General features: G+C 39.1%; 1 protein-coding gene across 1 annotated transcript in view; it reads right to left on the bottom strand.

Moving 5' to 3' along the window:
- C3H4orf45 (chromosome 3 C4orf45 homolog) overlaps nt 1-25,970 on the bottom strand; it is a 152,183-nt gene that overhangs the window by 40,045 nt on the left and 86,168 nt on the right. The window contains exon 3 of the mRNA XM_049770858.1: nt 9,530-9,588. Coding sequence (XP_049626815.1) covers nt 9,530-9,588 — 59 coding nt within the window. The remainder of the gene's footprint in view (nt 1-9,529; nt 9,589-25,970) is intronic.

Genomic DNA, 25,970 nt, shown 5'->3' with positions numbered 1-25,970 from the left:
ATGTTTATTTACTTCTGAACTTGTACTACTTTGAACAATGTTAGACTACAAATCTCTAAGCCTCTCTAAATCTTTATTATCTCCTGGGAAGGGATTAAGTACTAGTGACATCAGTTGTCTGTGTTCTCAGTGTGTCTCTTTCAACCATGCTCTGCAAAGTACCTCATACGGTTCACTTAAGAATCATTTGGCTGAAGGGCAGAGCGATAGCACAGCGGTAGGAAGTTTACCTTGCACAAGGCTGATCCAAGACAGACTGTAGCTCGATCCCCTTGCGTCCCATATGGTCCTCCAAGCCAGGAGCAATTTCTGAGCACATAGCCAGGAGTAATCCCCGAGTGTCATGGGGTGTGACCCCCCCAAACCCCAAGAACAAACAAATAAACAAAAAAGAATCATTTGACTGAGAAGGCAAATGGGAAGGAACCCTGAAGAGGACCAGCACTGACTGTCCCATGATGCACAAAGGTTAAGGAAAAGTGCAGTGAAGTTGCAGTGAATTCTGCTTCTTTAAAACTCATGCCTCTCTGCTCTGCCTGGCTCACATCCAGACTTCATGTCCTTACTTGGAAACTTGCAGTCTCCTAACTCTCCTCCCAAAGGGCTCACAGTGGTGATTTGCAGGAAACGGAAGCATTCCTTAAGATATTATTCCCAAGACAAATCCATAAATCAAAAAAAAAAAAAAAGTAGCTGATATCACTAACCCACAGTTGTCCATGAAGCAATCCTGTAAGGACATTAAATCAGAAACATGCCCCAACTTCCTTTGCAAAATGGTATTTGCTTGGGGTGGGGGAGAAAGAACGGAACTCAATTTCATGATCTCAGCAAATCTTTCATCTGCATGGATAAAGTTATCCGAAGTATTGAGGCAGAGAGATAGCACAGTAGATTTGGAGTTAACCTTGTATGTGGCCAACTGGAGTAGAGTCCCCCAGCATTCTATATGGTCAAGAGTGATTCTGAGAGCAGAGACAATTTTATAATAGCATTATTAGGTGTAGTCTCTAAACAATTAACAAGTACATAAAGATCTCACAGGCAGAGCCAATGGTTTTCCTTAAAAATATTCTTTTGAAAGCCAGTTTAAATTTATCTATATGGGGCTGGAGCAATAGTATAGTGGGTAGGTCATTTGCCTTTCTTGCAGCTAACCCAGGTGTGATTCCAGGCATCCCATATGGTCCTACAAGTCTACCAAGAATGAACTCTGAGCACAAAACCAGAATTAAGCCCTGAGCACCGTAGAGAGTTCAAAAACCATAGAGGCCCCCAAACAATAATTTCATCTCACTTAGAAAGTTCCCATGACTTGAATTCATTTACTTTCTCCAGCCTAAACTATTCTAATTGTGCCTTTCTGAGTACAAAGAGACCTGGGTTTTATCTCACTGCAAACATGTACTGAGTAGTCCTAGAGGTCACTCTAGTGATTCTCGGCTTGCTGGATCCAAGATTCAATGCAAGAGCCTGAGGACACAATGTTGTTCAGGCCCTTCAATGCTGGTGCCACAATTACTCAGGAACACTTAACAGAAGACTTAGAAGCTTTGAGGCTTCCCAAGGCTGTACTCAGCAATGCTGGAACAGCACAAGATGCCCAGAATAGAACCTGGGAGTAGCACCTCCAGAATAGAACCTGGGAGTAGCACCTCCAATGCTGGACCACCTTCCAGCCCTGACACTGTCTTTTTTAAAAAACAATTAAAACACTGAAAGCACAGTGGTTAGGGTGCTTATTTTGGACAAGACAAACCAGATTCAATCTCCATAATCCCATATGGTCCCCCAATTGCAGATCCAGGAGTAACTCCTGAGCACCAAAGGAATGGCACGTACACACACACACACACACACACACACACACACACACACACACTAACAATTCACTTTTTCCATATTTTCTCCTATGACCTCTTCTAACTGATCTGTAAACTCTTTTTCCATTTCCTCTATGTGCTTCTTACACTCCTTATTGAAATTAAAACTATTGTTTATATATAAATTGGAAAATATCCCATTGCAAGCAAACAGAAAAGACCATATGAAAATGAGTTAATCCTTGAGTCACATACAAGAATGCTGCCTTTAATTCAAGAGGAAATAAAGGTCAGTCCACTCCTAGTTACAGCAATTGTTCTTCATCAATCTCCCTCCTGCTAAAATCTTTGCTTCATATTGATGTGTTCTGAATGTCTGTGAGCCACTGGAAAGTTAGACCCTGCTTCAGGGGCATGGAGGGATAGTAGGGGGTTACTACTTATGCTTTGCATATGATCAACCTGGTTTCATCCCCAGCGCCATGTGTCTCCACTGCCTCATCTCTATGCAACTGGGTTCAGCCTTGGAATCCCCCAAGTACCTCCTGGATTTTCTGGTGTCCTGGGATGATTCCTGGAATACTGCTGGACAGTATTCTTGGAAAAATCCAAGCAGTATTTGTCCTTGGGTGCTTGCACTAAATCCCTGGCTGTGTAAATTAAGGGGCCCAGGGCTTCCTGGGTACTACCTTAGGCCTTTCACCACCCCAAAATGAAAAAAGACTCTTGGAAAAAGCAGTTTTCATTTTATATTTGTTGAAGTATTTTTTTTATGAATCTTTAGGATGCAATAAGCTCTTGCATGTTTATACACTGTGTTTGTAAATAACTATTACATCCTGTTGTCAAGAAAACCAAACATTTTAAAGCCTCCTGTAGAATAGAGGAAATCCTGTAATTGTCCTATACTGGATTTCTAGTCTCAGAAACACAGTGGACTTTTGCCTCCATGATGTCAGCAGACAAAAATTCTTCAGTATTGGTTACATTAACTCAAATCGTCTTGTGCCTACAGTGCTTTTTCTGAGATGAGTGATAACTTCCATGTTACAGAAGTTATTTCCCTTAGATTTTCATTTCTTTGTATTAAAACCCTCTTTGAATTTTTTTCCTGGCTTTTAGACAACTTTCTGATGTGGTTACCAAGTTTGCTTTCTTCAGTGGCTCTTCACCATTTTGTTCTTGAGGTGACCCCATGGCTTAGTTCATTTCTTTCCTTCCTTTTCCTAGTGATTTTCAATCCTGACTGCATAGCAGAACCACTTGTAACCACTTTCAAAATGTCCAACCCTAGGGCCAGGAAGAGGTTCAAAGAACTGGAACCCATGTTTTGTATGCAGAAGCCCTGAGTTCAATCCTTGGTATCACAAGGTCCCCTGAGCACCACCACTGGATTCAACTCCAGCACTTCAGGATAGAGTTCAAACACCAGTAAACAAAATACCCAAGCCCAGATCCAGAACCAGACTAAAGAATTTAGTCAACTTGGATTATAATATTTGCTTTGTACTCTTTGACATTGTTATTTTGTCTCTGAAATTTAATGAAATTCTTCACCTGCAAAATAAAGATAATGTTCAAATTACTAAATGCTGCCCCCATACCCACTCCTCAGCATTGCAGCAAATATTGTCTCCTATTCTCCTCCAGTTACTATGGCCTTTCTTCTTTGAAAGCCCAACTAAAAACCCTCCTTCTAACAGGCCCCTAAAACACAATTTATTTTGGCTTCTTTGAAAAGCACACTGAAAACTCAAGACAACCTATTAAATATGAAATGAACTTGGAGCTGATTTCCCAGCAACTATATTTGTCACCTTTCAATTATTTTTCCAAACAGAACTCCAACATTCCAGAGTGATCTTTTGTTTGTTCCTGTTGCCTCTGATTGAACCTAAGGACTTCTTCATGCTGTGTGTGAGCCATCATTGAGCCTTAAAAAAAAATAAAAAAGAAGAGGCCATATCCCACAGCTACTATATAAACAGCCCAGCTTCACAACTTCATGACTAATCACAGAAGACACCAAGCTGACAGCATTCCCAGGTACACTGGTCTTTGGGCTGAAAACTCTGGGCCCTCCTTACAGTAGGAGGGCAAGAATCAGTCCAGTTCTACAGATCCTGAAGCTCCTGGAGTATGCAGCCACATATATGGCTGTATGAGACCTCCAAAATCACAATCCTGACAGCCCAATAGGATCACAGATGGGAAAGTAGCAAAGAAGCTAACTAACCTCAGTAAGCAAAAAAAGAATGCAGATGGCTCAATTAGCACCAATCAACACACTAAATCCTCAGACAGTGACTTTCATAACCATATTGTAAGATACAAGAATTTTCACTATTTTTACTGAACAATTTTTTTTTTACCCTTTTGTTATATTAAGCAATGTAAAATAAAGCATTTACTGCCTGTAAGGGGGCAAAGTTGGACTGGAAAACAGGACAATAGGGGATCAAAGGTCACACTGGTAAAGGAATTGGTGCTACAACATTGAATATCAAAGCAATTGTATCATGAACACATTTGTAAAAACCATGGTGATTTTTTGTTTGTTTGTTGGTTGGTTTTGGTTTTGGTTTTGGTTTTTGGGCCACACCTGGTGACGCTCAGGGTTTACTCCTGGCTATGTGTTCAGAAATCCCTCCTGGCTTGGGGGACCATATGGGGCTCTGGGGGATGGAATTGCAGTCTGTCTTAGGCTAGTGTGTGCCACCACTCCGGCTCCTGTAAAACATGGTGTTTAAATAAAGTATAAAAAATCTTTTAAGGGCCCGGAGAGATAGCACAGTGGTGTTTGCCTTGCAAGCAGCCGATCCAGGATCAAAGGTGGTTGGTTCGAATCCCGGTGTCCCATATGCCAGGAGCTATTTCTGAGCAGACAGCCAGGAGTAACCCCTGAGCACCACTGGGTATGGCCCAAAAACCAAAAAAAAAAAATCTTTTAAGACCATCCTTCTGCCTATTTTAAGTCTTCCAATGACTTACCTTAGTCTTAGATTAAAATCAAAATTTAAATTCTTTCATAAAGTTTAGTGAAATCTGACTAATCTGGTTGTCTATTGCTTTCTGTAGTCTAACTGCACTAGTCCTAACTGGGTCTATTTTGCTCAACTTGTTTCCCCTGCCAAGAATAATCTTATATGTACCTTTTCAAATTCAGATTAATAATGACTTCCTCCAAAAACCTTTCTGACCCTCCCTCTAGGTAGCTTCTAGAGAAACCTCTCTCTCCACAATGCATGAAAGCCCTTTGTCATGAAATGTTTTATCATGATCTGGATAGAATTGGGAAGGATATTAACTTTTTCTTAACATATCTTTATCTTATGTGCTTTGTTGCCACAAGCATGAGTGCATGAATTATACTTGTTTGTGCAGTGTAGGGGATCAAACCCAGAGCCTTTGGCATGTGAGGCGTGTACTTGATTAGTGAGCCATATTTTCAGCCCTATATCTGTCATTTAAATATATATACATATATATGTATATATGTATATATATATGCTAAAAGCTTTTAAAATGAAGGCCGCAGACATATCAGTGGCATAGACGTGTGGTATTTGTATATATCTAAATTAGAGTCAACAGTACTGTGAGTATGAGACCAAACTTTAAAACATGCCTATCAAGAAGGCAGGCTAAGGGATGGGGGAAACCAGGGCATGGAGGGAGGGAAGTGGGCACTGGTGGTGGGACTGTCTGCCTGAAACAACCATGAATAACTTTGTCAATCACCATGCCTTAAAGAAAAAGAATAAAGAATAGAAAAAATCAACAGTGTTTTTTAAAAAGTCACACTTTGCTTATTGTGTCTCCTCCCTTAGAATATTAACTTAAAGGGGGCCGGAACAATGGCACAACAGTAAAGCATTTGCTTTGTACGTGGCCAACACAGGACAGACCCTAGTTCAAATCCCGGAATCTCATATGGTCCTCTGAGCCTGCCAGGAGTGACTTCTAAGTGTAGAGCCAGGAATAACCCCTTAGCACTGAGCTGCAGAGTGTGACCCAAAAAAAACAAACAAAACAAACAAACAAAAGAATAATAATTTAAAGAAGAGAACATTCTGGGTTTGTCTTGATAACTATTGTGGTCACAGAAGCTATGCTTTCAACATAGGGTATGTTGAATTAATTGAGTGAACACCATTGACTGAGAACAGATGTGAAAACAGACTGGGAGTTAAGCATAAATTTTTCTAGGAGCAAGATACAAGCTCTATTTAGCAACCTCTTCAAGAGCATCTTCCCATATCAAATCAAAAGTGATCTAGAAAAGTCTATATACAAAAGAGAAAAGAGCTGGGAGTTACAGCTCACCTCAGGAAGCTCACCACAAAGAGTGATGAGTTTAGTTAGAAAAATAACTACATTTTGAACTGTCCTGATAATGAGAATGTATGAGGAAAATGGAGAGCCTGTCTAGAGTACAGGCGGGGGTCGGGTGAGAGGAGGGAGATTTGGGACATTGGTGATGGGAACGTTGCACTGGTGATGGGTGGTGTTCTTTACATGACTGAAACCCAAACACAATCATGTATGTAATCAAGGTGTTTAAATAAAATATATAAAAAAGAAAAGTCTATAAACTTGGATATGACTAGAATCACGAGAAGAGAAATTTAGGGGATTGTCTTCTCATTAGTTAGAGATAGTACAGGGGTAGCATGCTTGCATGCTTTCAACCCTGGCCTGATCCCAGTTACCATATAAGGTCCCTCAGCACCACCAGGAGTGATGCCCGAGCAAACAGAAGTAAATCCTGAACACATTTGGGTGTAGTCCAGCCCACTTTTTCCATTACAACTCAATAGAACTAGAGGCAGAGGGGCCGGAGAGATAGCATGGAGGTAAGGCGTTTGCCTTGCATGCAGAAGGACAGTAGTTCGAATCCCGGCATCACATATGGTCCCCCGAGCCTTCCAGGAGCGATTTCTGAGCATAAAGCCAGGAGTAACCCCTGAGCGCTGCTGGGTGTGATCAAAAAACCAAAACCCAAAAAAATAGAACTAGAGGCAGAAACTACAGCTAAGGGGTTGGAGAGATATCAGAGCAGGTAGTGTTGCTAATATAGCCTATCCAGATTCGATTCACAGCATCCCATATGCTCCCCAGGAGTGATTTCTGAGACCAAAGCCAGGAGTAACACTGAGTACCAAGGGTGTGGCCCCAAAATAAAAACAACAACAAAAAACAACAACATAGAAACTACAAATACAGGTAAGCTCATAAAATTACCAATAGATTTTTAAATTAAAATTTTGGTTATAATTGCCTTCACTCAGAATTTGTCACTCAATATAGAAAAAATGGTTTTGTTATTTTTCTTCTTATACACATTAAATTAATTTCCATAATCATGTAGGTGAAAGATGATTTTTTTTGTTTTGTTTTTGGGCCACACCCGGCGGTGCTCAGGGGTTACTCCTGGCTGTCTGCTCAGAAATAGCTCCTGGCAGGCACGGGGGACCATATGGGACACCGGGATTCGAACCAACTACCTTTGGTCCTGGATCGGCTGCTTACAAGGCAAACACCGCTGTGCTATTTCTCCGGGCCCGAAAGATGATTTTATATATGTTTTTCATACTCATTTTGTAATACAATTCATATTATATTTCCTAAAACTGAATAACACCAACATTCTTTTATCCAAGAAAATGTTTAAGTGCTGGGGCCGGAGAGATAGCATGGAGGTAAGGCATTTGCCTTGCATGCAGAAGGACGGTGGTTCGGATTCCGGCATCCCATATGGTTCCCCGAGCCTGCCAGGAGCGATTTCTGAGCATAGAGCCAGGAGTAACCCCTGAGCATTGCCGGGTGTGACCCAAAAGCCCAAAAAAAAAAAAAAAAATGTTTAAGTGCCAATGTTTCTCAGATACTTTCTCTATGAACCTTTGTTAATGTTTAAATAAATATAGTAAAATTTCACACTCATCATCCATACTTGTGGGAGATACTTTGATTTTCAGTGGCTCTCAATGTATTTATTTGTCTGGAAGTAATTGAATGGGTATTTGCAGATAGATATCTGCAACATTAGCTTTGAAAAGTAAGTATAATATTCTAATGAGAACATACATTTTTGCATATAGCAAATTATGACTTTTTCTATGATTTAAAATGTAAGGCATGCCTTGTAAATTAATACTATTTCCCAAAGACACCTCTCACTGCCCTTGATTGTTTTGTAGTCACTTGATGCTTTATAGTGTTGGAGGGCTTGTCTCTCTTTGATGCAGTTGACTCTAATGGTGTAGCAGAAAAAGACTAGAATTTGTTAATTTTGTACATATGAATATCTATATCTTTCAACCATTCAGAACAATTTAAAATGATCTTAAGTGGGCATTAGAAAACCTTGCCTCAGATATCTAAGGATAAAAAGGTCATAATTGAATCTGTTGTCTCAAAAGAGCAATGCTGATTGATTTCTGCCTATTAGAAATCAGAAGTACATGAGACCTCTAGATGACAAGCCCAGATTTTGTTTATTTTCCCCATAATTTTGCATACCTTGAGCTAGACAGGTTTAATTTAGGTTTAGATGCCTTCTTAAGATAGCATGGATTCAAACAATTATGTGACTTCAGTTGAACTGCATTTATTAACCAAGATTACTCATTATGAAGGTTTCTAGGCCAACAGCATGAAGTGAGTTATCTTTATAACAACAACAAAAAATTATATTGCATTGTTGGTTATTTTCCACAGAGAGAATTATTTATGTAGTTAAAGCCAACCTACTTGTCCAGTTGTTATTCTTAATAGCAGGCTTGGTTCTATTTTTATGTTAACAGTTGCTTACTCTGTGTACTTTAATTTATTATCCCTTAATTAAAATTTAAAAGATAAAATTTTATATGTTTATTCAGAATAAAAATTATTAATTCTACAGACAAACTATATGAGATTAAAAAGAAAGAGACTGGAGCCAGAGAAATAGTACAGTGGTAAGACATTTGCCTTGCACACAGCTGACCTGGCTTTGATGCTTGGTACCCCGTTTGGACCCATGAGCCCTGACAGGAGTGACCTCTGAGTACAGAGCTATCAGTAAGCCCTAATCACTGCCAGATGTGGGGCCTAAACAAATTAAAAAGGAAAAATTCTGGGAGATAATTCAAGGACTGGAGTACATGCCTGTGCAGAAAGCCCTTGTCTCTCACTCTACAGGACCCTTCCAAGTTCAGTTGTAGCAGCTTTAGTGGGCCAGTATGGCTGGGCCTGAACAATGTTGCTCCACTGGCCTGAGCATTAAACTTACTGGCCCACAAAGCCCAGTATCAATAGTAGTAGCTCCTGATCCCTTGAGAATAATAAAATAAAAGGAATAAAGAAGTGGAGAGGAACACTCGACAACTCAGAAGGTTTGTGAATGTATTTTATATGCTGGAGGTCTGCATAATCTTCAGAGTACTTACAAGAATCAAACTGGGAGAAATAATAAGCCACATGAAATGCTGCCCCCCACTCAGAAAATAAAAAAATAAAGAGGCAATGCCTTAAAGTTTTAAAAGTTGAACCCTGGGGCCAGTGTTTAGGGCACTTGCCTTGCATGTGGTTGACAGGGGATTAATCCCCAGCACCCCATATGGTGCCCTGATCCTATCAAGAATAATCCATAAATGCAGAACCAGGAATAAAGCACTGCTAGGTGGAGTCAAAAAATAAAATAAGGTATATTAGTATATACTTACCATGGATTTTGATATCGATGACTTAATTTCTCAATAGCACCGTGACTTGGTTCTTTATACTGTAAAAGGAAGAAAATTAATGTCTCCAAGGTAAATATGCATTGCCAGGTCTAAGAGTCTGTGTTCCAAATCAAAAAAATTAAAGTTTGGAGTTTAAATAGAAAACATATATTTAGTTAATCCTGGTGGCTTTGGGAGACAGAGAGAGAGCATAGATGTTCAGGCACTTGTCTTGCAAAGGGTCAACTTAATTTGACCTTGAGCATCACAGTATAGTCACCAAAGCCCTTCCAGATCCCTGACCACAGAGCCAGGAGGAAACCCGTAGTATAGTCTAGTGTGACCCAAAAACGCTCAGAATAAAAATACAAAATGTAAAACCAGCACATCCTTACATGCTCAATTGTCCCTCTTCATAAGAAAGCACTTGGATGAGAAAGTGTAATCTGTCATCTCTAAACTCCATTGTGGTTTTTATAGGTTTTTTCCTTTATAATCATGCATTCTCAACTATGATTTATCATTTAAACTTAAATACTTTTATAGATAAACTACATGGAATCAAAAGAAAAACACTGAAACCTCTCCCACCCCTTTACCTGTTCCTTCAGATTCAGAAAATGTGAAAATAACTTGAGAAGCAGTTACATTACAGATGACAGCCCAGAGTACAGAGTAATTTTGAAAACTTCTGTAGGTAGGATAGTACATATAAGAGGCATGGCGCTTGCCTTGCATGACCCTAGTTCTATCTCCTGAATGGCATGTCACTCCCAAAGCATCTCCAGTGACCACTCAAAGAGTAAAAAATAGCTCCTGAGCACCAATCAAGCATAACCCAATCCCCCCTTCTCCCTCCTGTTAAAAGATAAAATAAGTATAATAGAACATAGGAAAAATATAAAATATCTGATAGCTTAAAATAAATTTCATATTAACTTAAAATTTCACTCATTCTCTCATTTGCATTAAAATGGTGTATTATTACTGAATAAATGGTCCTTTCTATATTACTCCTTTACCCCAAAAGATTAATCAGTGAATAGCATGGTGTAAGGATGTCAAATTTATCTTAAAAAGAAATTTAAGTCTATCATCATTTCTCAAAATTTCATACTTGTTTAGACAGTGATGTGGGCTATGGAAAGGGCTTCGCATCACACTTCAGGTTTGAAATACAATTTTTTTTTTTTTGCTGACTTTATCATTAGAAGTTGTATTTAAATATCTCAAAAATCAGCACAATTATATTAAATTTAACATCAGAGGAACTTTTCATTTTTTAGCAGGGGCCTTCTCATTGATACTCTAATCCCCAACACTACACACATTCCCCAGTAATGCTAGCAATAATTTCTGAATACAGAATTAGGAATAACCCTACCATCAAGGTGTGGCCCCAAAACAAACACACAAATTGTTTTTTAACTCCCTCCCTTTTCCTCAAGTTGTGGTTTGGAATCACTTTCCTAATCAGATATTTTAGTGCTAAAATTCACTTATTTGTTTTGAGAAAGCAGATTTATTTAATCAAGTCATTTTTGTCAAGAATAAAGACCGAAAGACCTGGGTCACTACTGGTTCTAGAGTTCCCATATGGAAAAAAAAATAATAAAGGAAAGGTAAAGGATAAAGCAGAGTTAAAGACTAGATTTCCAGTCAATCACTGGAAAAAACTAAAAAGTATTCATCTGTACATAGTGGGAAGGTTGTCGTTCTATGAGCTTTGGTTTTTGATATGTGATGCTCTTGAAATTAATCCTACCAACTGCCATAATTTTAATGGTGAATTGTTTTAGTTTTCTAGCCACATCTGGCAGTGTCCAAGGACCACTCCTGGTGGTGCTTTGAGCATGTGGTGGCAGAGATCAAACCTGGATCAGCCTGATACAAGACAAGTATCTTCCCCTTTCTCTCTCTCCAATATAATGACAGTATTGAACACATTTTCTCCTTGTTGGAAATCTTTCTTGACCCGTGCTCTGATTTTCTAACCAAAAAGTGCATCTTCTCAATCTAAAAAACTATTCTTTGAAACCAAATTGAAAATTCTTTGGTGCCCCTCCCCATTTTCTATAGATCTTTAGTACATAATGTCAAAATTTTGTTCCCTAAAGTTAGCTGCCTATTCTCTATTTTAATTTCTTCATGAAATATATCATGATTTGTTTGGACTTCATTACTATTCTGATGCTAATTTAAATAAAATTCAGAATTAACAAAACTTTTGTTTTACTGGTCATTTGTTCATAAGAGTAAAGAAAAGTATGATTCAAAGCTAATTGAATTCTTTTTTTTTTTTGGGGGGGGGGGTTACACCTGGCAGCACTCAGGGGTTACTCTTGGCTTTATGCTCAGAAATTGCTCTTGGCAGGCTTGAGAAACCACATGATATGCGGGGATTCAAACCACTGTCTTTCTGCATGCAAGGCAAACCCCCTACTTTCATGCTATCTCTCCAGCCCCTAATTTGATTCTTAATAAAAACTGCAATAACTGATTTGTGTCTATTTTTTATACTAGAAAATTTTATACTAGAAAATTAGTGTGAATTCTTTACTGTGTTTTGAATGTTTTCAAATTGGGGAAACAAAGCAAATACACTGTTTTCAAACCATTTTCAACTGGTGAAAGCAGTTGACAATTATTAGAAAACAATAGTAGCTCCAAATTGGATATTTTGTTTTGGGGCCATACCTGGTTGTACTTATGAGTGATTCCTGGCAGTTCTTGGGGGAACATGTGTGGTGCTGGAGATGAAACCATGGTCTACTTCATGCAAGGCCAGTGCCTTACCTCCTGTACATTCTCTCCACCAAATTAGATATTTGGTGTTAATAATTAAGCATTTTAAAAATAATTAAGCATGTTTACTTCTGTTTCTATTTGTGTAGTTTCATGATGCTGGTGATGAATTCATCCCCTGTATTTGGGACATGTACTCTACTACTGAGTCACTTCTTGGGTTCCCAGTTTGTATCTCTAATAATCTGAGGCACTAAGAAAAGGGAAATACTTACTACTTACATTTGACTGAATTAGATACAATTTCTAAAATGAGTTAGAAACTGTTCAATTGGAGATTTTAATCACGACATGTGGGACCTATTCTAGCCTACAATGAAAATCATTGTTTAGTACTTTCCCTTTTAAGCTCAAATCATCTTGTGTCTTGTCCTGATATACTTAGAAAGTCTTTTTGGGATTGATCTCTGGGAAGTCCTTTTATTCTGTCATTAGAGTTGACTCAAGATGCTTTTCTTAAAATCGAACCTCGACTTTTTCTTCCAGAAAGAATCACATGACAGATCTGTTACTATGAGGTCTTACTCACCAGTAGAATGAACAGTGGCATTGCATTTCAAGAATGCAAGGAAACTAGGCTTTCTCTCCTCTTACCTCCTTCTAGCTAAATGAGAGCTTTTAGCATTTGAGTGGAAAATTCCTTAAGGCTCCCTTTTCTTATGCTAATGTACTTTTTTATTCACTTGCCTCAATTTGCAAAATATTATTGTTAACCCCTTAGGTGTCTTTCTTCCCACAGCCACTAAGAAGCAATCTCATTGTAGCTGAATTCCAGAATTCATAATGTTGCCTATTGACTAGAACGATTGAAGGGAGAAAAGGGACATAAAGGCCTTTGTGTGAATGAAGCATTTGAAGTATTCATTATATATTCAGAGCATGAGTAGAAATAAAACAATTCTTTCTGAAAATATGTTTAGGGCATGGATTCTGTGATGCATTTCTCTTATTAAAAAGCAAAAAATGAATAATGCAAAGACTCATACTTTAATTTATGCCACATTCCATAAGGGTTTGATTACCAACATAAATTATATTCTGATATTTTTCCTTAAAACAGTAGTGTTTTTTGATCATTTGAATTAGCAAATCTACTTTCAGCAAATACACTAAATGTGAGTTTATTTATGAACCAGGATCTATATTTTCTGTGGAATATCTAGTAAACAACACATTCCACTATGTTTTGGTTGTGCTTATATTAATAAAGTTCAAAGACTCATGTAAGCAGGAAATATAGTGTATGTGTGTATAGATATTCATATTTTAGATCCCACTTCCTGAAACATTATACTAGATAAAATAATGCTATGTGTTTTATGTGTAAATCTTAATATATTAATAACTTCTGTGAGGAATTGTTATTATTGCTGTAGTAAAAACTCCTGCACCATTCTAATCTCACCTTTAAGATTCTGAAACCTTAGCACACACACCTTTTGTCAGGTATTTTACCAAATGCCTAGGTATTGTGAAGAGATTTGTTTTGTCTAGTTGGTCTTGGGGCCAAACCTGGCAATGCACTGTATTCAGGGATCACTCCTGGCACTATATGTGATACCAAGTATAAAAAGCAAGGCAAGTACCTTAGCCACTGTACTATCTTTTTTATCTCTGTGCTGAAAATACATGTTTTTTTTGTTTGTTTGTTTGTTTTTGTAGACGCCATCAAGGTCAGGGTCAAAGAAATAGTATGTAGGGTAATGTGCTTGCCTTGCATGTGGCTGACCCAATTTACATCCCCAGTGCCACATATGAGCCTTGTTAGGAGTGATCCCTGAGTACGGAACCAATAGTAAGCACTGAGCAATCAGAGTCTGGTTCAAGAAGCAAAAACCAAGAATCCCAAATTCATAGAACTTATAAAAATAATCAGATTGTAGGGTTCCAGAGTAAAAGGACGAGACCACACAACACTTTAATCCATCTGCCAACAAGAGTCCCCTGTCTGGCCAGTCAGGGGCCATCCCCCAAGGAGATGAGCCCCGCCCAAGGTCATGATGAAGATTATATAGGGAAGGGATATAGGGAGGTTCCAGCTTTCTGATGATCCTTAAAATAATTGGCTCTTGTCTAGGGGTTCTATCCTACTGCTCCCTTGTCCTTCCCTGATAGGCTACCTGGTATGGCCAGGTAGATTGGGGGGGGGGTCTATGGAAATAAGCTTGTGAAACCCCAGCAGGTGGCTCAGACCATGTGGTCCTTACAAAATGATGTCTCTCAGTGCTCAGAACCTAAGAAGAAGCCTGCCATGTGACTTAAAAAATGCCGTCCCTCCTTGTTCAGAATTTAGATCCCAACAAGATAAACTCTAAAAGAACTAGGCCCTCTCTAGCAAGGGGAATTAAATAAACAAAAGGAAAAATACCTACCTGGGATCAGTGGAGGAGACCACAGGGAGAGAACATGGAAAGATTCTAAGGGCTGAAAATGATCCCTGACTAGAAGCCAATAAGAAAATCAAACCTCAGTTTAAGTGCGAAAAGAAACTAAAATTTGCCACAAAATGAACTTGGAAGAAAGTTTCATTGATGTCACAATCATAGCGAACATGGTGAACATTGTCAACTGGACTTCTGACATAAAGAAATGTGAATAAGTACCTGGGTGGTTCTTTAAACTCCTTGACTGTGATAATTTTCTGTGTGAAATAGAAATCTAGCTAACTTTTAAAAAAAATGGGATATTACCCATAACATTCTTCAAAAAAGTGGATCAAACACTTCTGAAGTTCATCTGGAACAATAAACAACCTCGAATAGCTAAAGCACTCCTAGGGAAAAGAAAAATGGGAGGCATTATTTTTCCCAACTTTAAACTGTACTACAAAGCAATCGTGATCAAAACAGCATGGTATTGGAATAAAGACAGACTCTCAGATCAGTGGAATAGGCTTGAGTTCTCAGACAATGTTCCCCAGACATCCAATCACCTATCTTTGACAAAGGAGAAAGAAATCCTAAGTGGAGCAGGGAAAACCTCTTCAACAAGTGGTGTTGGCAGAACTGGTTAGCCACTTGCAAAAAAGCGAACATAGACCCCCAGTTAACATCATGTACGAAGGTAAAATTCAAATGAATTGAAGACCTTTATATCAGACCTGATACCATAAGGTATATAGAACAACACATAGGTAAAACACTCCATGACATTGAGACTAAAGGCATCTTCAAGGAGGAAACTGCACTTTCCAAACAAGTGGAAGCAGAGATCAACAGATGGGAATACATTAAGCTGAGAAGCTTCTGCACCTCAAAAGAAATAGTGCCCAGGATATAAGAGCCACCCACCATGTGGGAGAAACTGTTCACCCAATACCCATCAGATAAGGGGCTAATATCCAAAATATACAGGGCACTGACAGAACTTTACAAGAAAAAAACATCTAATCCCATCAAAAAATGGGGAGAAGAAATGGACAGACACTTTGATCAAAAAGAAATACAAATGGCCAAAAGGCACATGAAAAAAATGCTCCTCATCACTGATCATCAGGGCGATGCAAATCAAAATGATGAGATACCATCTCACACCACTGAGATTGGCACACATCACAAAGAATGAGAACAATCAGTGCTTGCGAGGATGTGGAGAGAAAGGAACTCTTATCCACTGCTGATGGGAATGCCGTGTAGTCCAACCTCTATGGAAAGCAATATGGAGATTCCTCCAAAAACTGGAAATTGAGCTCTCATTTAACCCAACTTTTCCACTCCTAAGGATATACCCTAGGAACACATGAATACAACACAAAAACCCCTTCGTCACACCTATATTTATTGCAGCACTATTCACAATAGCCAGGCTCTGGAAACAACCAAGATGCCCTTCAACAGACGAATGGCTGAAGAAACTGTGGTACATATACACAATGGAATATTATGCAGCCGTCAGGAGAGATGAAGTCATGAAATTTTCCTATACATGGATGTACATGGAGTCTATCATGCTGAATGAAATAAGTCAGAGGGAGAGAGAGAGATGCAGAATAGTCTCACTTATCTATGGGTTTTAAGAAAAATAAAAGTCATTTTTGCAACAATCCTTAGAGACAGTGAGAGGAGGGCTGGAACTTCCAGCTCACTTCATGAAGTTCACCACAAAGAGTGGTGAGTGCAGTTATAGAAATAACTACACTGGGCCCGGAGAGATAGCACAGCGGTGTTTGCCTTGCAAGCAGCCGATCCAGGACCAAAGGTGGTTGGTTCGAATCCCGGTGTCCCATATGGTCTCCCGTGCCTGCCAGGAGCTATTTCTGAGCAGATAGCCAGGAGTAACCCCTGAGCATCGCCGGGTGTGTCCCAAAAACCAAAAAAAAAAAAAAAAAAAGAAATAACTACACTGAGAACTACCATAATCATGTGAATGAATGAGGGAATTGGAAAGCCTTTCTAGAGTACAGATGGGGGTGGGGTGGGATGGAGGGAGATTTGAGACATTGGTGGTGGGAATGTTGCACTGGTGAAGGGGGGTGTTCTTTACATGACTGAAACCTAATAACAATCATATTTGTAATCAAGATGTTTAAATAAAGAAAAAAAAGAAAAGGGATATTATTTTACTTTTTAATTAATTAAAAAAAAAAAGAAAATAGGGGCTAAAACAATAGCACAGCAGATAGGGAGTTTGCCTTGCACATGGCCAACCAGGGTTTGATTCCCAGCATCCTACACCCCGAGCCTACCAGGAGTAATTTCTGAGTGCAGAACTAGGAGTAATCCCTGAGCACCATCCTCAAACCAAAAATTAAAAAAAGAATTTTTTAAAATAGATTAACATGCAAAGAAAGAAAATGGATAAAATAAAAACTGTTTTTTTTTTAAAGCCAGTCAAATTGAGCAGTGGAGGGGGTTATATACCAACTTTTGTGATCTAACATTAATAAGTTCTGATAAACCATTGCCATCGGACCAGCCAAAACTGTTTTTTTAAAAAAAATATGAACATATGGGCCGAAGTGATAGCGCAGTGGTAGGCATCTGCCTTGCACGTGGCTGACCCAGGACGGATCTGGGTTTGAACCCCAGCATCCCATATGGTTTCCGAAGCCAGGAGAGATTTCTTGTGTGTGTGTGTGTGTGTGTGTGTGTGTGTGTGTGTGTGTGTGTGTGTGTGTATGTGTGTGTGTGTGTGTGTGTGTGTGTGTGTGTGGTTTTTGGGTCACATCCGGCAGTGCTCAGGGGTTATTCCTGGCTCCAGGGGAATTATATGGGGCATCGGGATTCGAACCGATGACCTCCTGCATGAAAGGCAAACGCCTTACCTCCATGCTATCTCTCCGGCCCCATGGAGAGATTTCTAAGTGCAGAGTCAGGAGTAATCCCTGAGTGTCCCCGGGTGTGCCCCCCCCACTAAAAACAAAAACAAAAACATATAAAACACCTAGAAAAAATAAGCCAACATAAGTAAAGTAGCAGAATACAAAATCAATGCACAAAAACAAGTTGTAAAAACACTAAAGAGAAAGAAATAAAAAGACAATCTCATTAATGTCCCAAACACATCAAATTCCAAGGAATCAATTTAACAAAGGATATGAAAGCCTTTACATTGATAGGCACAAGTTACTATTGAAATAGGACACCAAGAAATGGAAAAATATCTCATTTTTATGCCTTAGAAGAATTCTTATGTCAGAAAGAATATCCTTCCCTAAGCATTATATAGTCAGGGTACACCAATCTTGAAGCTAAAAACTAGGACAATCTCAGGAGGAGGGTTAGTCAAGTCCCTTCAAAGCCTTGGCAGTTACACCACAATCCATAATTGCTGCCATACCAATGGTCCAACGTCACTACTTTACTGCTGACCCAGGTTCAATCTCTGGCACCCTGAACCTGCCAAGAATGATCCCTGAGCACTGCTAAGTGTGACTCAAGGGGGGGGGAGGACAACCAGTATTTGTGGGATTATGATGAGAAAGGAGCTCTCACTAAATGCCCATACTGTTGGAGAAAATGTCACCTGGTTTAGCCTCTGGGGAAAAACAGCATGGAAATTTCTCAAAAAATAATAATAGAACTACCACATGAAATATAGATTCTGCTTCTTGGCAGAATTAATTCAAATCATTTATAAGTATCAGTTATGAAACTTAGAACAATAAGATATGGAGACAACTCAAATACCCAACATTGGACAAACATATATATATATATATATATATATATATATATATATTTTAATGTCTTGATATAGACACACAGTAGACTACTGGGCAGCTGGGAAAAAGGATACTGCAGTTTGCAGCAATTTAGAGAATAAAGTGAAATAAGCCATAGAAAGAAGAACAAATACCAGCTGATTTCCCCAAGCTATGATATATGGTAAAAAAAAAAGGGGGGGGGAACAAACAGTATTTAACTATGACAAAGGCTTGACTTGGATCACAAAAGTCAGATTCCTATACCGAGGCAGGAAAGAAAGAAACGGGGGAATGAAGAGGAGACCCTAGGACCTGTCTGGTCTCTCTGTGGTAGAGGCCGAGGGTTTTGGGCACTTTGGTGCTGGTGGGTGAGTAACTTTTACATCACCATAAATGTCTACACTACTGTTTGTTTACACTTTACCTGAGGTATAATTTTTTTAAAAAAATTAAAAAAATAGGTGCTATATCTGGCAAGATTGGTGAGGGGTGAGGGGCAGGCAGGATCTCATGGATGCAAGGCATGTGCTCTGCCCCTTGAGTCACCCCGCTGACCCCCCAAATGAAGAGATTTTAAATGGCTAACAGTTGCTTGTAAATTACAGTTTTTCATTATGTCACAAACAGATTTGTCCTAGAAAGTATTATGAATGTTAGTTGCCCTCATTTATTCTCAGAGAGAAGGCAATTATTTGCTATTTTCTCCTAAACTTCAAGGGAGAAAAATGTTTTCCTATTGAATCTGTAACTCAAGATGTATTAGGAATTTATTTGAAGCAAGACTAGAATTTATTCTGTTGGGAATTGATAGATTTGTAATGAATAGCCAATCAGTTAGTTAGATATTAGCCTCTTATCCAGAATTGGGTGATAATCACTAATAAGGTCTGAAATCTAAGTTGATTCAACTATTCAAGCTGAAAAAAAAATTAAAAAAAAGGTCTTACATAATACCTTCCCAAGCCTTTCCTGTACAGTTACTTTTTTTTTTCTTAATAATACCTTTATTTAAGCACCTGGATTACAGACATGATTGTAGTTGGGTTTCAGTCATATAAAGAACACCCCCCTTCACCAGTGCAACATTCCCATCATCAATGCCCCCCATTTTCCTCCTCCCTACCCACCCCTGCCTGTATTCGAGACAGGCATTCTACTTCTTTCACTCATTAATGTTGTTATGATAGTTGTCAGTGTAGTTATTTCTCTAACTGCACTCACCACTCTTTGTGTGAGCTTCGTATCATGAGCCGGTCCTTCCAGCCTTCATCTCTATTGTCTCTAGACATTATTATAATAATGTAATTTATTTCCATAAATAAATGTATTTAATTTTTATTTTTCTTTACATCCATAGATGAGTAAGACTATCCTGTGTCTATCTATCTCTCTCCCTTTGACTTATTTCACTCAACATAATAGATTTCATGTACATCTAAGCTTAGGAAAATTTCATGACTTCATCTCTCCTGTTGGCTGCATAAATTTCATTGTGTATATGTACCACAGTTTATTTAGCCAATCAGCTGTTGAAGGGCATTTTGATTGTTTCCAGAGTGTGGCTATTGTAAATAGTGCTTCAATGAATATAGGTGTGAGGAAAGCATATGTATATATGTATTTATGTATGTATATTGGTTTTTGGTGACGCTCAGAGGTTACTCCTGGTTATGTTACTCCTGGCTTGGGGGACTATATGGAATTTCAGGGATTGAACCCAGGTCCGTCCTGGGTCAGCTGCATGCAAAGTAAATGCCCTACCTTTATGCTATCATCCAGCCCCGAAATAGCTCAATTTCTGAAATAAAGTCAAGAGCCTGTTTTGTAACAGTTCTCACCATTGGAGTTTTTGTTTTTTTTTTTTTGTTTTTGGTTTTTCAGGCCACACCCGTTTGACGCTCAGGGGTTACTCCTGGCTAAGCACTCAGAAATTGCCCCTGGCTTGGGGGTACTATATGGAATGCCGGGGGATTGAACCACGGTCCTTTCTTGGCTAGCGCTTGCAAGGCAGAAACCTTACCTCTAGCGCCACCTCACTGGCCCCACCATTGGAGTTTTCTAATGTGTTTGGCACTGCTGTTAATTTGAAGGTTAAAAAATGTGCTTCTCCCAAGTTAATGGTCCAATTAGCTTTACAACACAAAATTACACAAGGGTGGTAACTCAGGCTCTGTAAATAGTGACAATTCAATTAAATTTAAAAATGTTGTTTTGGTTTTTTTTTTAGGTTTATGGGCCACACCTTATTTCTGGCTCTGTGCTTAGGGATCACTCTGGCGGTGCTCGGGAGACCACATGGGGTGGCATGGATTAGAACTTGGGTTGGCAGCATGTGAGGAAAGTACTCTATCTGCTGTAGTATCGCTCCAACCCAAGTTTCTTTAAAATAATTTTAAAGTGATTTTATTGAATAACCTGGAAGTAGAACAATTCTCAATTTAATGCACACTTAATTTCTTTCTATTCTATAGCTTTATTTCTCAACAGAAAGCACGTGAGAAAAGGCAGTGTCAGCCTTCATTGTCCATTCTTTATAGACAACCATCTACCCCATGTTAGGCACTAGGAATAGTGTCACTGCTATTTATATAGTCAGTTAAAACAGGGATCAGGCCTCAAAAATTACTTAAAATAGTTTGGAATGTGGCTGGGGCCAATCAAACTACAGCAAAAGGCCAAAAAAATGTCTCAGAGAGATAGTACATAGTTTAAAGCATTTGCTTTGCACACAGCCAACCTGGTTTGTTCTTCATGTCTCTAATGGTTCTGGGGATATGAAATTATTCAGAAGTAATTTCTGAGTGCAAATCTTGGAGTAGGCTCTGAGCACCACCTCTTGTAGCCCCCCCCAAAACAAAATAAATGGTCAAAAAGTAGTACAGTAGACAGGGTGATTGCCTTGCATGTGGCCTACCCAGGTTTGATCCCTGGTTCCCAAAATGGTTTCCTGAGCTCTTTTCAAGAGTCAACCCAAAGTGCAGAGCCAGGAATAAGCCTTAAATATGGGCAAATGTGGTTCCAAAACAAAGAATAGAAAAGAGATTAAAAAAGAAAAGGGAGAAAAGAGAAGAAGAAAAAAGGAAAAAAGAGAAGGGAAGGGAAAGGGAAGATGGAGCTATAATAGTACAGTGGGTAGGGTGTTTGCCTTGCACACAGTTGACCAGGGTTAAATCTCAGGCATCCCATATGATTCCCCCAAGCCTGCCAGGAGCTTTTCCTAAACACAGAGCCAGGATTAATCCCTGAGTCCTGATGAGTATGCAAAAGAAAAAGAAAGAAAGAAAGAAAGAAAGAAAGAAAGAAAGAAAGAAAGAAAGAAAGAAAGAAAGAAAGAAAGAAAGAAAGAAAGAAAGAAAGAAAGAAAGAAAGAAAGAAAGAAAGAAAGAAAGAAAGAAAGAAAGAAAGAAAGAAAGAAAGAAAGAAAGAAAGAAAGAAAGAAAGAAAGAAAGAAAGAAAGAAAGAAAGAGAGAGAGAGAGAAAGAGAGAGAGAGAGAAAGAGAGAGAGAGAGAAAGAAAGAGAGAGAGAAAGAAAAAGAGAGAGAGAAAGAAAGAGAGAGAGAGAAAGAAAGAGAGAGAGAAAGAAAGGAAGGAAGGAAGGAAGGAAGGAAGAGAAAGAAAGAAAGAAAATGAAAGAAAAGAACAGAAAAAAGAAAAGAAAGCAAAAGAAAAGAAATTGATAGTAATTTAATTATCTGTGCCTGAGATATTAGACTATGAGCAAGTTTTAAAATTTTTTTGACAATACCCTTCACAGAAGTTAAACCTCAGGTTCACGATAACTTAGTCTAATTTATGCAATTATTTCTATTTTGTTTGTTTTTACTTTGGGGGCACATCCAGCAATCCTCAGTGTTTATACATAGTGCTATGTGAGGGACAGACTCCTGCCTCTGTGCTCAAGAATCACTCTTGGCAAGTTTCAGGGGACCATATGGGGTGTGAGGTTAAATCCTGGCCAGCCATATGCAAGGTAAGAGCATTATTGTCTCTTTGATGAAATCTTTTCTTTTTAAAAAAGGTTATATTGAATTTTGCGGGGAGGTTAGTGGGTTTCCTTAGCACTGTTCAAGGTCTGGAGGTCACTGTTGGAGATGCTTGGCCTTGGATGGATGGTCCTGATGGTTCAGTTTTTTGGGTTCATGCCAGCAGCCCAGTAATATGACCAAGAGAGCACATAGCAATGCAAGTTACAAAGCGGGGTTTTATTTGCTTAGGTAGCTAAGGGTCCAAGACTTCCACCTGGGAATGGGCTTCCAGTCAAGGACCTCGAGACTGTAGGAGTGAGAATATATATATAGCCATCACATGCGTCATAGCTGAATGTACAGTCCCAGGAAACAGATAAAAAGGATACACAATTCAAATGCCACAAGATACATAATTCAGACGTTACAAGGCTGATCTGTTAAGGCTTATCCTGAGTGCACGGATGTGGGTGCTGTATTCCGGACATGGGTGTCCGATTCTAGTGTCTCCCTTTGCCTCCAGCTCTTATCTGAAGGCCATCTTAACAAGCTAACAAAGAGAGTATACAGAAGCAGTTTTAGCAAAAGCAAAAACTTTCATGGGGAAAGCAGAAACCTCAGGGTCCTATAAGTTTTAGCGCATAAAAATACAGTGTGCTGGGACCGGAGAGATAGCACGGAGGTGAACCATTTGCCTTGCATGCAGAAGATCGGTGGTTCAAATCCCAGCATCCCATATGGTCCCCTGAGCCTGCCAGGAACAATTTCTGAGCATAGAGCCAGAAGTAACCCCTGAACGCTGCCGGGTGTGACCCAAAAACCAAAAGAAAATATAAAAGAAATACAGTGTGCTTCGGTGCATTGGACTAGGGATCAGCTGGGCTATATCTAGCAGTGCTTGGAGGGGTGTGTATGTATGGTACCATAGGTTAGGCTTGGGGCTGTGTGGACTCCAACTCTTTAAATGATCTCACTGGCACAATACAATTCTTTCCCTTAGTTTTGTATCATCTTATCATCTTATCATGAATAATATTTCTTTAAAACTTGTTGCATAAACCAAATTAGTTTCTGAGAGCCCAAGAAAAGATGTCACCTGCCAGCTTCTTAGGTTCTGGGAAAACAGGATGGGGTTCATCTGAGCTCCCAGGTATCAAGGTCTGTTTTCATGACCATTGCACTGAGAAGTGCAATTGGAACTAGAACTGGCTGTTGTCTTTTTTTTTTTTTTTTTGCTGCGGGAGACCCCCAAGCCTGAAGTGGGCCCTGCCTGTCTGAAGCCTTTAGCTCAGCAAACTCAGAGCTGACACATATTCAGCCAGACCAACACTCAGTCTTGCTCAGTCCATATTTGGATGCTAGCAATCAAACCAGCCCATCCAAAGTGTAAGTCCCTGGTAACTGGTAGCCTATGCAGATATTCAGTGCCCAAAGGCAAGTACAGTGATCTGGACAATAGTAGTCTAGTAAGTCTGGGTCACCATCCAGATTACTATCCAATCACATGCCTGTGCATACAGTTTGCTAGCTCTGGTGATGAGAGCCCGCACCTACCACAGCATCAACCATCCCAATATAAGTGCTCAGGCACTGTGGAACATATGTTACCTGAAGCCTTCCCATCCTCCAGATTTGAACAATCTGGCTCATTCACTGAAATTCTTGAATTCAGGACCATTAAAATTGGCAAAAAAAAAAAAAAGTCGTGGCTGCCAGAAATCAAATATGCTAAGCAGCCCAACAGACCTATTTAAATTGTGGACTTATTACAAGGCAGCAGTGACTACAACTCTGTTCATATTTCCAAACTGCTTAAAAGTAGCACTCTGACACACTCAGTCACACATGAATCAGTTTTTTGGTAGCAGGAAAGGCACCCTCCAACTGAGTGCTATAGGCTGACCCAACAATTGCATCCTCATCCATTAGACAGACTGCTACCAAGGGCTATAATCAATTGGCTCAATAATTATAGGTTGGTGCTGGCAAACTCAAATCCTCTAGTAATGAGTATCAGCTCACTGAAAAGCTGTGATTGGGTCCACGTGACCATGATCCCAGGCATTGCTCATATGGACATTACCTTCATTTCTGCCACTCTGAACCTAGGATTAGAGCCAGACCTCTACATAAAGCTGCTAACAGGCTCTCAATAGGCATCCAGGTTCACCCAAATTCAGAGCCATATATAGATACTGACTCAATTTCATGAGCATAAACCCCTGGCTGTAGTTCACTTCAACTTTTATATGGTACAATCTCACCACTATGCCTCACATAGCACCAGGTATAATGAAGAAATGAAGTTCTTCAGCCTCAAGGTTATAAAGCCTATAACATCTTCAAATACACTAGATTAAAATTATTTTTCCTTTTTTTATTTAAAGAAAATGCATCACATACTTCACATAACTGATCATAATACATTTATTTCAAGATGATGGAAAGCAAAGTTATAAAATAGAAAGAAAAACTAAAAAATAAAATGAAAGAGAATAAAAAAGAAAAAGTCCAGTAGCAAGTATATTTGTGAAAAATTATTGTATCTCCAATAGTCACTAATACAATAGCAGAAGGTTTAGTAAGGCTCTTATTTTTTTAGGATAAAAGATTTTAAAAATACAATTAAAAAAAAAAGGTGTATGTGTATGGCAGTTGTTGTTGTTTACATAGGCACAGCAAAATATAGGATAAGTAGAAAGGAAAAACCTTTGGCCTAAAAACAGGGAAACCTTATTTATGAAGTATTCTGGCATAAAACCAACTCCAGGCTCCAGGCATACTAGGTTGTCCAACCCCAAATTCTTTATCTGTGGTCCTTGTAAAAGTTCTTCACAATCACAGTTGTTGCTGTCAGGTTTCTGTAGTTGGAGATCCTGGTTTCTGTACAGATCATACGTTGAAGTCAGGGTGACATTGGAGCATCTTCTGGTTCCATCTCATCATTAGGTGTAATGCAAAGAACCCTGCTCTGAAAGCAGGTTGCTACTGTTACCAAGTTGTCAGGGTGTCATATGAACTCTCTCTGGAGTAAGTCAATGCCAGGGCAGCAGTAGGGCCTTCCCTCATAGAAGTTCGATTCCTAGTGATGGTTTAGAAAACTGTGGTTGTTTCCATAGATGATATCTAAGGTTCAGGGGTGAATGGTCAATGTCCGATCTTCTGAAGCCTAAGCCAAGTCACTATGATAAGTGTTCAGAGTGTAAGGCCCTGCTGCAGTATAAAATTTATGTGTTCCCATATCTATTAGATAAGAACTTGTATGTACATGTAAGATTTCCCCATTTTTATGTGCCCATGTAAAAAGAAACAATGCTACAAGTTATTACTGGTGTGTATGGGAGCAGAGGTAACAAGCCCAACAATCCCCATAAACTGGTTCTAACATGAACTCTATACACTAGAGAAACTTATCTACTAGAATTCCCTACTACACAGATCCAAAAAAAAATATGGGGGAAATTGCTGCTACATAAGAAGATATTCAATAAGGGTTATACCTATTAAGGAAACACATATAAAGAAA

This window comes from Suncus etruscus, chromosome 3, assembly GCF_024139225.1.
Source record: "Suncus etruscus isolate mSunEtr1 chromosome 3, mSunEtr1.pri.cur, whole genome shotgun sequence".
Classification (NCBI taxonomy): Eukaryota; Metazoa; Chordata; class Mammalia; order Eulipotyphla; family Soricidae; genus Suncus; species Suncus etruscus.
The sequence above is the reverse complement of the archived record's forward strand: the minus strand, read 5'-3'. Positions and strand labels throughout refer to the sequence as shown.